Source organism: Lytechinus variegatus, chromosome 2 (genome assembly GCF_018143015.1).
Source record: "Lytechinus variegatus isolate NC3 chromosome 2, Lvar_3.0, whole genome shotgun sequence".
NCBI classification, from domain to species: Eukaryota; Metazoa; Echinodermata; class Echinoidea; order Temnopleuroida; family Toxopneustidae; genus Lytechinus; species Lytechinus variegatus.
The window spans coordinates 67,742,414-67,753,680 of record NC_054741.1 but is presented as its reverse complement, the minus strand read 5'-3'; the positions used below and the strand labels follow the sequence as shown (position 1 = coordinate 67,753,680).

The 11,267-nt window shown below is 36.1% G+C and overlaps 1 protein-coding gene across 2 annotated transcripts; it reads left to right on the top strand.

Annotated features, from left to right (window-relative positions):
* The first annotated feature begins 274 nt into the window (after positions 1-274).
* Positions 275-10,787, top strand: LOC121408752 (SWI/SNF-related matrix-associated actin-dependent regulator of chromatin subfamily B member 1-like). 2 transcript variants are annotated; one of them, XM_041600378.1, is made up of 8 exons: positions 276-446; positions 4,333-4,444; positions 5,217-5,481; positions 6,475-6,602; positions 7,198-7,364; positions 8,322-8,512; positions 9,175-9,306; positions 10,673-10,787. In XM_041600378.1, exons 1-8 carry the CDS (start codon positions 360-362, stop codon positions 10,710-10,712), a joined length of 1,122 nt encoding a protein of 373 aa, XP_041456312.1. In that variant the 5' UTR covers positions 276-359; the 3' UTR covers positions 10,713-10,787. The 2 variants fall into 2 exon arrangements, with proteins under 2 accessions (XP_041456313.1, XP_041456312.1); XM_041600379.1 differs by lacking the exon at positions 10,673-10,787 and having other exon boundaries at positions 275-446; positions 8,735-9,235.
* The last annotated feature ends 480 nt before the right edge of the window (positions 10,788-11,267 follow it).

Below are 11,267 nucleotides of genomic sequence, written 5' to 3'. Positions count from 1 at the left end.
TGTGACTCATTCTGGTAAAATCTGCCCCCACACAAAAAAAAAAGATTAAAGCCAGTGGATCGAAGATATATTTTGTCATATATAATTAAATCGTAGACTATTGAATTGAATAAAAAAATCAAGTAGGGTGGAAAAACTGTACTATCATCTAGTAGATAAATAATTCGTTGCCCCGCAGTGCCCCCCCCTCTGGGGTGTGGGGCCTTTACCCGAGGCCTTCACTGAACCCGACGACCCCTTTCAAATTTTTCTTTTTTATTGCTGGCGCGGCGCTGAATTGATTTCGCAACACCATACACGATAATAAATCGTGATTCGGCTGGTGAGAAAGTACGAAAGAAAAGGATACAAACATTAAAATGGGGACACCTCTAAAGACATACGGGAAGAAGCCCGATGTCTTCCATTTTGAAGAAGGAGGAGAGCAATATATGATTGGTTCTGAAGTAAGTAAAATTCGTGTTATTGAGTAGGAAAGACATTCACTGACAGTCACTAGTCTGTGTGGCACGTCGCGGAACGCATAGTCGGGCAGCGTCAGCCCAAATCCTTTGTTCGCTATGCCCTGAATTCCTGCGGCTGCGCTGCCTTATTTTTTGTAGGGGGGGGGGGGGAGGAGGGGAAAGGGGAGTTGGGCTTTCATATACATGCCGACTCTACCAAAATTGAAAAAAGAGAGAGCAAAAAATTATGTGAACTTGATATGCTTGAAGAGATAAAATCAGGGCCCAAATCCAAAACCGTGCCTGGTTTTGCTTTCGGGAATCACTTGTCATGCTCGTCGATTTATTTTGTTTGCGCGTCACGTGCACTTTTATTGTCGTTTGACGTTAAACGTTAGTCAGCAGAGTCAAGGTGGATTACGTTAAAGAACCGATGTGTGCGCATGTGACTGTCTGAATCGACACTGCCATGACTGCTGTATAAAGTGAACGGTGGTTCCCAAATAATAATATTTTCATGATAATGCCAGATGTATTGCACTTTGCAGGATGGAAAAGTTGGATTGTACATGTAGATCCAACTTTAACCCAGTGTAATTATATTCTGTCAAATTTTTGTGCACGATCAAGTAGACCTAGCTTCAGGGTGACCAGATTTCACAAAATGAAATACGGGACAATTGACAAACGAAGATCAACAAAGAAGCCCACTCAAAGTGTTAGACTTGTGAAAAAATATAAAGAATCGGAAGAGAAGGGGAACGAAAGAATAAAGGAGAGAAAGAAAAGACATGATTGAGAAGAAAATAAAATAAAGGAAAACAGAAAAAATAACAGAAAGTTAGAATAAAAGAAGGATGAAAGAAATAAGAAAAGAGATAAAAAAAGGTTTCCGTCATTCTTTAAACTGAATATAGAAAGAAAGGAAAGAAAAAGAAAGGAAGGGAAGATGAATAAATGTCTGAAAGACAAAATAAAGAAGAGAATTAAAGGGGGAAGGTAAGAAAAGGAAGAAGGAAAGAAATAATGAAGAAAATAAACATTTTCCCTTCATTCTTTGAAAGAAAGAAAGAAGAAAACTGGAAGGAACAAAGGGAAAGAAAGAAAGAAACAAAATAAAGAAAGAAAGAAAAGGGGAAAAGAATAAGAAGGGAAAAAATAAAGAATAAGGAAGAAAGAGCGGTTCAAGGGAAGAATGAAGGGAGGAGAGAACGCAAAAAAGAGAAAATAATGGGAGGAGAGAAAGAACAAAAAGAAACAGGAGAAGAGAGAAGGAAGCCAAGGAAAGAAAGAATGAAGGAAATAAAGAAGGATATTTGATAAAGAAGGAAAATAAGAGAAAGAAGGAAAGAAAGAAAAATGAACAGAGAGAGAGAAAAGAAAATGTCTAGGAAAGAAAAAGAGGAAATAAAGATAGATGGAACAAAAAAGGACAGGCAGAAAGGTTAGGGTATAATATAAAAGAAAGAAAAAGGGAAAAGTTAAAACTTCAAGTAAACAAAAAAATCCAATCCTCTAATAAAAATCATAATTTTATTTGGTGTTTTTTTAATGTATTTTTAAAATTTAAAATATAAAATGTTTTGGAAATGAATAAAATTTAAAAGTGAAACATATTGTTAAACTTAAAAAATAGGTGAAACATCGCGGCATCGTACACACCAAGACTTAAAACGAAAGCTGAAACAACTAGATCTATGAAAAGTCAATAACTTGTTCCTCTGATTACATCTAAAAATCTTTTATATTTTCTGTCCTTAGAACTGGAGATCCAGAGCAGTTTTTATTATCATGAACAAAGATAAGTATCCGACCAAACAATGCGAGCGCGAAGCGCGAGCCGAAATTTTATCATATAGTAACGTGAAAAGTGACTCAATTAGGACTGTTTTTAGTGATTAATGAAGAAGATACAAGTATCACCAATTAAATAATGAGAGTGCGAAGCGCGAGTTCAAAATTTCTGATTTTCCGACCTGAAAAAAATGAACAGTCTAAGCGCGTTTTTATTTAAATAAACAAGCTGTGTTTCTCAAACAATTTAATGCGAGCACGAAGCATGAGCTTAATTTTTTTATATACTGACATGATAAAGGAGCATTTTGACAAATTTTGGTAAGAATTTCCAAAGAGCATAGGTTTCTCACAAATCAAACAATGCGAGCACGCAGCGCGAGCTGAACATTTTGAAACACATTTAACAATTTGTGTAAATCAAACAAAATAATGAAAGCTTGATGTGCGAGCTAAAAAAATGTGAGCAAATTGATATCAGAACTGGATATATTGTATATATATTGGTTATAAATTAGTGTCATTTAACCCTCTTGAATGGGATTCATTACACAGGCAATGCGAGCGCGAAGCGCGAGCGAAAAATTTTATATAAACTTTTTTGTATCCTTTCGGGGTCGGGCCGGTCGTTACGCATTACACATCATGGGTAAAATACCTCTTACTTACTTTTCTTTCTGTTTTCGTAATTTCTATCAAGGTAAAGAGTACACTTTTTTGTCAAAAAATAGGGGGGGGCGGGGCCAGCTCGGCCCCCTCCTGGATCCGCGCCTGATCCATAGTATAATTATAAGAATTTCCCGCCGATTTTGTGATTTTTTTTGGTGGAAAAACTGTTTATCATGCGAGATTGTTTGCACCATTGAGAATTTGCTTCGATCCTACATGCCTATAGCTAGTAGCCTGCCACACCCAGGCAGGAGGCCAGTTTGTTTGCAATGTATTTGGTCAGCAAGAAATCACCGCAGAACTTGCAAAAGTTTACAATTATCGATTTAATTGTTGTCCCTGCTTCGTCAGCTGTTGGTTATTTAATGAAAATTCGTCATTTTTAAATGTCTTAACTACATTTTGTTTAATATTCTGAAATACGGGACAAATAGGCGTCCCGGGAAGGGTTTGTCGGGACGCCGGGACACAGGAGCAAAATACGGGACAATCCCGGGAAATACGGGACGTCTGGTCACCCTGCCTAGCCTAGGCTAGAGTATGTCAGTGGATTGTATATTTACTACCAACCACTTTTTAAAGATCTACATTCAATCATAATAATATCTTGAAATTTATCAAACGTACACCATGAATACACAAATAGAAAATACCTACCAAAAATAAATTACTGAGATCAGATTTCGTTTTACAACATCAGCATTCGATTGCACCCCTCTCTGCATGTGAAATATTTTAGCCACTTGAAAATGGTATTGTAATCCATTACTATTACTGAAGGTGTGTTTTCTGTGGGAAAAGAATTCACAAAGTCACTGATCAGCTATTTTGAGCATATGTAGTTCAGAGAGAAAAAAAAACTGTGAAAATGTCTTTTTTGGCCTTTTTTCATCTCTTTTGGCTTTGGAATGATGTTGCAAAGTTTTAAGCATTTGAAATTATTTTCTGATGCCTCAATATATACAAGGCCAGTTGCTGTTGGTACTGTTTCTCCTGAAACTAACTGAACAGTAGAAATTTAATGTGTGCATGCCATGGGAACTATTTTAGGGATGTAGGTACACGTATGTCTTTGCTTTAAAAGAAATTGTGTCGGGTCTCGGGATGGGGTTGGGGGGATGGGACTTGTGGGCACCATACTAGTACACAGAATTTTAATGAATTCTAATAAATATAGTTGAACAAAACTAAGAATGCAAAAGCTCATATACAATACAGAACATTTTTTTTTTTAATGAGAGCTCTGCAAATCAAAAATACAGAAAAAAATGATAATTAAGTTTAATTTATGCTGAACTCATTACACCCCTGCAAATTCACCACTGTATCCATGTCAAGGTTTGTGAGATTTGGTTCCATATCTTCAGTCATGGTTGGTCAAAGGCTGTAGTGAAACGTTGACATTGACATACTATCTGTATTTCAGGTTGGTAATTTCCTAAGGCTTTTCAGAGGATCATTGTACAAAAAATACCCATCACTATGGAGGAAAATGGCAAGCATGGAGGAGAGGAAAATGATTGTCGAACAGGGAGAAAGTGAGTATACGATATGATTTCTTTAATACTAAATAGGTTCATTATTGCGGATTGAAATAATCGCTAGAGGGTATTCATTTGTCTCGCAATCTACTATGGTCAACAAGGAAATTCGTGATCACTCTCGCAAAAAGTGTTCACTGGCTTTCTAGGAAATTCGTGATCACTCTCGCAAAAAGTGTTCACTAGCTTACAAGTTCACGAGCTTTCGAGTGCCGCTGCAACTCTTTATCAAGTGACGAAAATTGTCTGATATCGTACTCTATTTATACTAAACTCCAGGACCGTACACACGAACGCGAGAACAATAGGTGGGCACTGATCCGTTGTGTGATTGGTCAGGAGTTATGCAAATAAGCCGGGGGTATATGCAAATATGCCGTGTTAGCTTGTTTCTAATTTGAAATCTACCAATCAGTATTCTGTATTTAAAGTTGAAAGCAAATAGAAATATTCTATTTCCAAATAATGCAATGACTCCTTGAAACACTTGGGGAGAGCTGTGTTCAATAATAATCTGGCACATGAAATGTTAATGATATTCCAAAAGTGCTTATCACATTGTAAATTTAATCGTATAATTTAATCGTATAAAGTGTGTTTTAGTTACTACAATGTCCAATGGACACCTGCCTTCATAAGAAAATCTCTAGAAAATCAAGATCAAGCAGATTTGGAACCTTTTAATCATCATTTTAAAGTAAGTTTTATTGTGCTAGCTGAAGATGACTGATGATTGACAACACCCCCAATGAATGTTGCTTTCTTGTAGGATTTGGCCAACATGGACTTGCTACAAACGTGACCCTGCTGAGGGCAAGGGAAGTTGAAGAAATCCTGGAAGGCAATGAAGAGAAATACAGGTCCGTATCCATCACCACAGACAGTGCAGTGGCAAGGGATCCTAAACCCAAACGCAGTCGTGATTGGGTACCTGCCATTCCTAACAGCTCACACCATCTAGATGCAGTACCGTGCTCCACTCCCATATCAAGGACCAAGATAGGACCAAAGAAACAGAGGACATTCCCAATGTGGTAAGGCCCTGTCCACTCATTAAAAGTTTGAATTGAAAATTTGAATTGTAAAATGGATTATGTTGTTTGTGTGCTGTGTTTTTTTGCTCATCTCATACTTTTGAAACTAACCTTGCAGCTTGTAATCACCTTACGAAGCAGCCTTAACCCAGTTTATTCAAATGTACCGTAATTCAAATTCATTTCACCAAGCGTTAAAAATCATTGACATGATACATGTACCACATTGTTGCTTGGCCAGTGAGCACTATTCCTGAGATAAGTCTTGGTAGGGTCTATGATAGATGTGTATTTAACTTAAATGATATCTCATTTGATATACTAATAAGGTTAAAAAACAAATTGAAATTTATTTCATATTTGATCAGATCTGATCAGGGTTGTGTGTTCTTAAGGCTGTTTGCAATTTACAACTTTACAGAGGCCTGATGACCCTTTTTGCGTGCTGAATCAGATTCATAATGCTTTGCTTTCCCATGAGATAACGGTGAAATCCAGCCCACAAGATAAAATTCTCATCATTTACAAGTATTATAGTGCAGTTTGTTAGTTATCAAGATTTTGTTAGAATTATACAAAAATGTATTCCCATTCCATGGAAAGTATTTGTTATCTGATTTACATGTAGCACAAGAAGGAGTCATCTGTTTTACAAGTATGCATGGAGTCATTCATAACTTTATGGCCTTATGGAATATACCACAGGTGATGATAAGGACAATGAGATAATAATAATAAGCAATGTTTATATAGTGCAAATTAGAGGTGCTATAGCATACATGTATATAATTTTTTTTTGGTGAATTCACTTTGTTGAGATAGGTCCTCTTTGATTACATGTAAGTTTTGAATATATCTCATGTATTAATTGTTTAAAGGGAATTAGGAAGGGTGAAACTGGAGAGTTATGACCAAATGAACATTCACCATATGTTTTTATTAATTCGTAATGGAATGAATTCTCATGTATGTATTTTATTATTGTTTTCTTAGTTATGATGATCATGATCCTGCTATTATCCATGACAATGCTACTCAACCTGATGTCCTTGTTCCTATAAGATTGGATATGGAGATAGATGGGCAGAAGCTTAGAGACACGTTCACCTGGAATAAAAATGGTCAGTATGCAAGAGAAAATGTCAATTCACAGTCATTACTTTTATCATGCAAGTGTTGCTTTTCAGTGTATCCCTCCACTTCATATTGTCTTTGTCTCCATTCTATACATTAATCTTGTATTGTCTATCTTGCAGTGTTTGATATTTACAAATATTGCTATGCCTTTGTGAATGGGATATAAATCAATCAAATAAAATCAATTAATCAAAGCAATAGTTGTAAATTTGTACCTTGCATAAAATACCCCATGAAACAATGATTTTTAAAGTTCCATGAAGTAGACTGACTTTACTATCCTTATCAAACAACAGATTTTCTTCATCAGGGACCTATGAGCTGCATGTTGATCATATCATGTATTGAAATACACCACCCAACAATCTAAATTGGTATCAAGATTACTGATAACCAAACTAGATAATCTATATTGGTATTATTGCCAAGAAATCTTGATCTAGCACACTGTTGTACATGAAGAAGAGTGTGGACAAATCATGTTTTGAATTAGAAATTTTTCCAAAGCCATGTCCTGCCCCCCAAAGTTAAGCATAAATGAACTTGATGGTATCTATGTAACTGTGTTTTTTTTTATAGAACAACTCATAACCCCTGAGATGTTTGCTGAAATCCTGTGCGATGACCTTGACCTGCCACCTACGACCTTCATACAACCAATCTCTCAGGCAATCAAGACCCAGATAGAGGCTTATCCTACAGATACAAGTATACTAGATGCACATGATCAGAGAGTCATTCTAAAGGTTGGTGCATGGTCAGATAACCACTTTTTCAATAGTTTGCAATCTGACACTACTATTCTATAATACATTTTGTCTGGGAGCCTTGTCACAAGCTGTTTGTATTCCGCATAGCTGTTTAATCATAAAGGGAGTGCAGTTTTTATTACCATCGTCATATTTGGAAAAAAAAAGCAAATTTTCCATTCTGGATGCATGCTGATGAGAATTTGAATCTTCAAAGATGGGATTTCAACCTTAGCTCTTGGGAATCAAAATGATTTAGAATCTGATTTAACACACAAGAAAAGATTTTTAAAGTCATGTGAAAGTTACTCACAGCTTTATTAAACACCACCCTGGTATTATCACTGCCATTTAAATCAAAGATGAAAATTAGCCTGAAACCTATCACTAATCACTTTTTTCTATTCTGAATTTCACCAAATACATACTGTAAAAGAGGATTGATTAAAATGTTGAACTCATAAAAATGAATACAATGGGGAAGAGGGGGGGGGGCATAATGAATACATTTGCTATTTGATGTAAATGGTTCTCTTTCTTAAACAGACAACTCTTTTGTTTCAATAACAAGTTATTATATAAAGTAATAGAACATTTCATAACATATTCAATAAGTTTGTATCCCATGAGAACTATATTTAGGAGGGAAATCAAGAACATCAATGTTAAAATCACAAACTTTCCTTCTGATCATCTTCTTGTTCCTCTTTGTAGTGAATTTCTTTTGAGTGACGATGTGACATAATTTTCTCTATTCATATATTCCAGCATTAGTCAACCTTCAAATAATCGGCTATAATAGTGACCTATAAAGTCAAAGAAAACTTTTGGACTAGATTGTCCAAAGCCTATCCAAATCCAATTCTCCTAGGTTAAACAGAGTTCAGTTCTTCCAAGAGATTAAACTTAGAGTTCCTGTATGTAATATATGTTGTTTCTCATTTCTTATAACAGCTGAACATACATGTTGGAAACATCTCCTTGGTGGACCAATTTGAATGGGACATGGCAGAAAAAGACAACAGTCCTGAGGAGTTTGCTCTCAAATTGTGTGCTGATCTTGGTTTAGGTGGGGAGTTTGTGACCTCCATTGCATACAGTATCAGAGGACAACTCAGCTGGCATCAACGAACATACGCTTTCAGGTATTTGTACAAAGTCGTACATTTACTTTCGGGGAATATATTCCTCCCTCCCATTTTGGAAAAAATGGCTGAGAGATAGCTTTTTTGCTTAAAAATTCACTCAATTATTTACCTCACCGTTGCCAACAGTAGAGATATCTACGTAATCAAGGCGTAGTTGATAGCTTGTGTCCATTCCCTGAAACCGTCACTGATTTATATTTGTGTTTTTGTCTGTGTCAGTGAATCACCGTTGCCTACAGTAGAGATATCTGTACCTAATCAAGGAGAAGCAGACAATTGGTGTCCTTTCCTAGAAACCCTTTGAGTTTTTGTCTCTTATTGAATCAGTGTTGCCAAAAGTAGAGATATCTATGTAATCAAGGCATAGTTGATAGCTTATGTTCATTTCTAGAAACCCTTACTGACTTATGTTTGTGTTTTTGTTTCTGTCAGTGAATCACCGTTGCCTACAGTAGAGATATCTGTACCTAATCAAGGAGAAGCAGACAATTGGTGTCCTTTCCTAGAAACCCTTATTTGATTTATATTGGAGTTTTTGTCTCTTATTGAATCACTGTTGACTACAGTAGAGATATCTACATTATCAAGGAGTAGTTGATAGCCTGTGTCCATTCCCAGCAACCCTCACTGACTTATGTTTGTGTTTTTGTTTCTGTCAGTGAATCACCATTGCCTACAGTAGAGATATCAGTACGTAATCAAGGAGAAGCAGACAGTTGGTGTCCGTTCCTAGAAACCCTCACTGATGCAGAGATGGAGAAGAAGATAAGAGATCAAGATAGAAACACCAGGTCAGTTTATCATCTTGATTTTCATTTGTTTTCATATCTTGTTGCTCGTTGAACTAAATTTGGGCCATTTTTTCAACCTGTTCAGTGATATTATGAAAATGGTAACCTACATATTAAAATGGACTCATTTTTGTCTCACCTGCGAAGCAAAGTGAGACTATAGGCGCCGCTTTTCCGATGGCGACGGCGGCGTCAACATCAAATCTTAACCTGAGGTTAAGTTTTTGAAATGACGTCATAACTTAGAAAGTGTATGGACCTTGTTAATAAAACTTGGCCATAAGGTTAATCAAGTATTACTGAACATCCTATTAGAGTTTCATGTCACATGACCAAGGTCAAAGGTCATTTAGGGTCAATGAACTTAGACCATGTTGGAGGATTCAACATCGAAATCTTAACCTGAGGTTAAGTTTTTGAAATGTCATCATAACTTAGAAAATATATGGACCTAGTTCATGAAACTTGGACATAAGGTTAATCAAGTATCACTGAACATCCTGCATGAGTTTCACGTCACATGACCAAGGTCAAAGGTCATTTAGGGTCAATGAACTTTGGCCGAATTGGGGATATCTGTTGAATTCCCATCATAACTTTGAAAGTTTATGGATCTGATTCATGAAACTTAGACATAATAGTAATCAAGCATCACTGAAAATTTTGTGCAAGTTTCAGGTCTCATGATTAAGGTCAAAGGTCATTTAGGGTCAATGAACTTTGGCCGAATCGGGGGTATCTGTTGAATTACCATCATAACTTTGAAAGTTTATTGGTCTAGTTCGTTAAACTTGGACATTAGAGTAATCAAGTATCACTGAACATCCTGTGCGCATCCTTTGGCCGAATTGGGTGTATCTGTTGAATAACCATCATATCTCTGTAAGTTTATTGGTCTAGTTCATAAAAAGTGGACATAAGAGTAACCATGTATCACTGAACATCTTGTGCGAGTTAGAGTAGTATTCAAAGTCAGCACTGCTGCTATATTGAACTGCGTGATGCAGGTGAGACGGCCAGAGGCATTCCACTTGTTTGTTCATTTATTCCTTTAATTTTTTTCAGTTATTGATGTTTCCCTTTTATTCATTTATCTTGAAATATCTATGAAATGTATATAAGTTGTTAATTCTTTTTAGTCCGTCACTAAAATTGTACTATCGCACATTGCCATTGTAACTGGATATGGAAACAAAGCCTTATCTTAAAACCATGTGGTCAGTGTATTCTCAGTTGCCATACACGTGCATATACATGAAGCAACATATCTTGCTAAACAAGCATGTCTTACAAGTTGTGTCACAAATCTAAAGCTCCCTAGTTAGATTATTCAAGATGTTGTATCCCTTTCATCTTTACCTCACAGGAGAATTCGTCGTCTTGCCAATACTGCTCCAGCTTGGTAGGCCTGAAAGACCTGAAAGCATCACAATAAAGCACCAACTAGTGGGGTCTAGATCTGCATACTCTGCTTATTCATATCAAAGACAATTTGGAACACAGTAAAATGTAGTTTAACATTACACATGTGAGGACCTGTGATCATTGGATAGATATTAAAGACATTCTCCATTTTTGCAAACATTGTTGTTGCAATACACAAAAGAAGTGCATAGGATCATATGCAATCTTTCATGAATGCTCAGCTTGAACTCTAGATAATTTTTCTCATATTTACTATTGGAGGCTGTGCAATCCCCTTAATGAAATGAAATATTGTGAAATATGAATACATTTTCAAATAGCACTTACACTTTTCAAAATTATACTAGACCTTTTGAAATGCAGTTTTACTTTATGTGTACCCTATCTAGGACATTAAGTACAGAGAATGCTTAATGAATTTGATATAACATAAATGGAATTCAAATGTTGGATTTATTTTAACTAATACCGCTTATAATAGTAATTGGATTTAGACAGCGCTCTTTGCTGAGGACACGGGACATTCTTTATTCCAC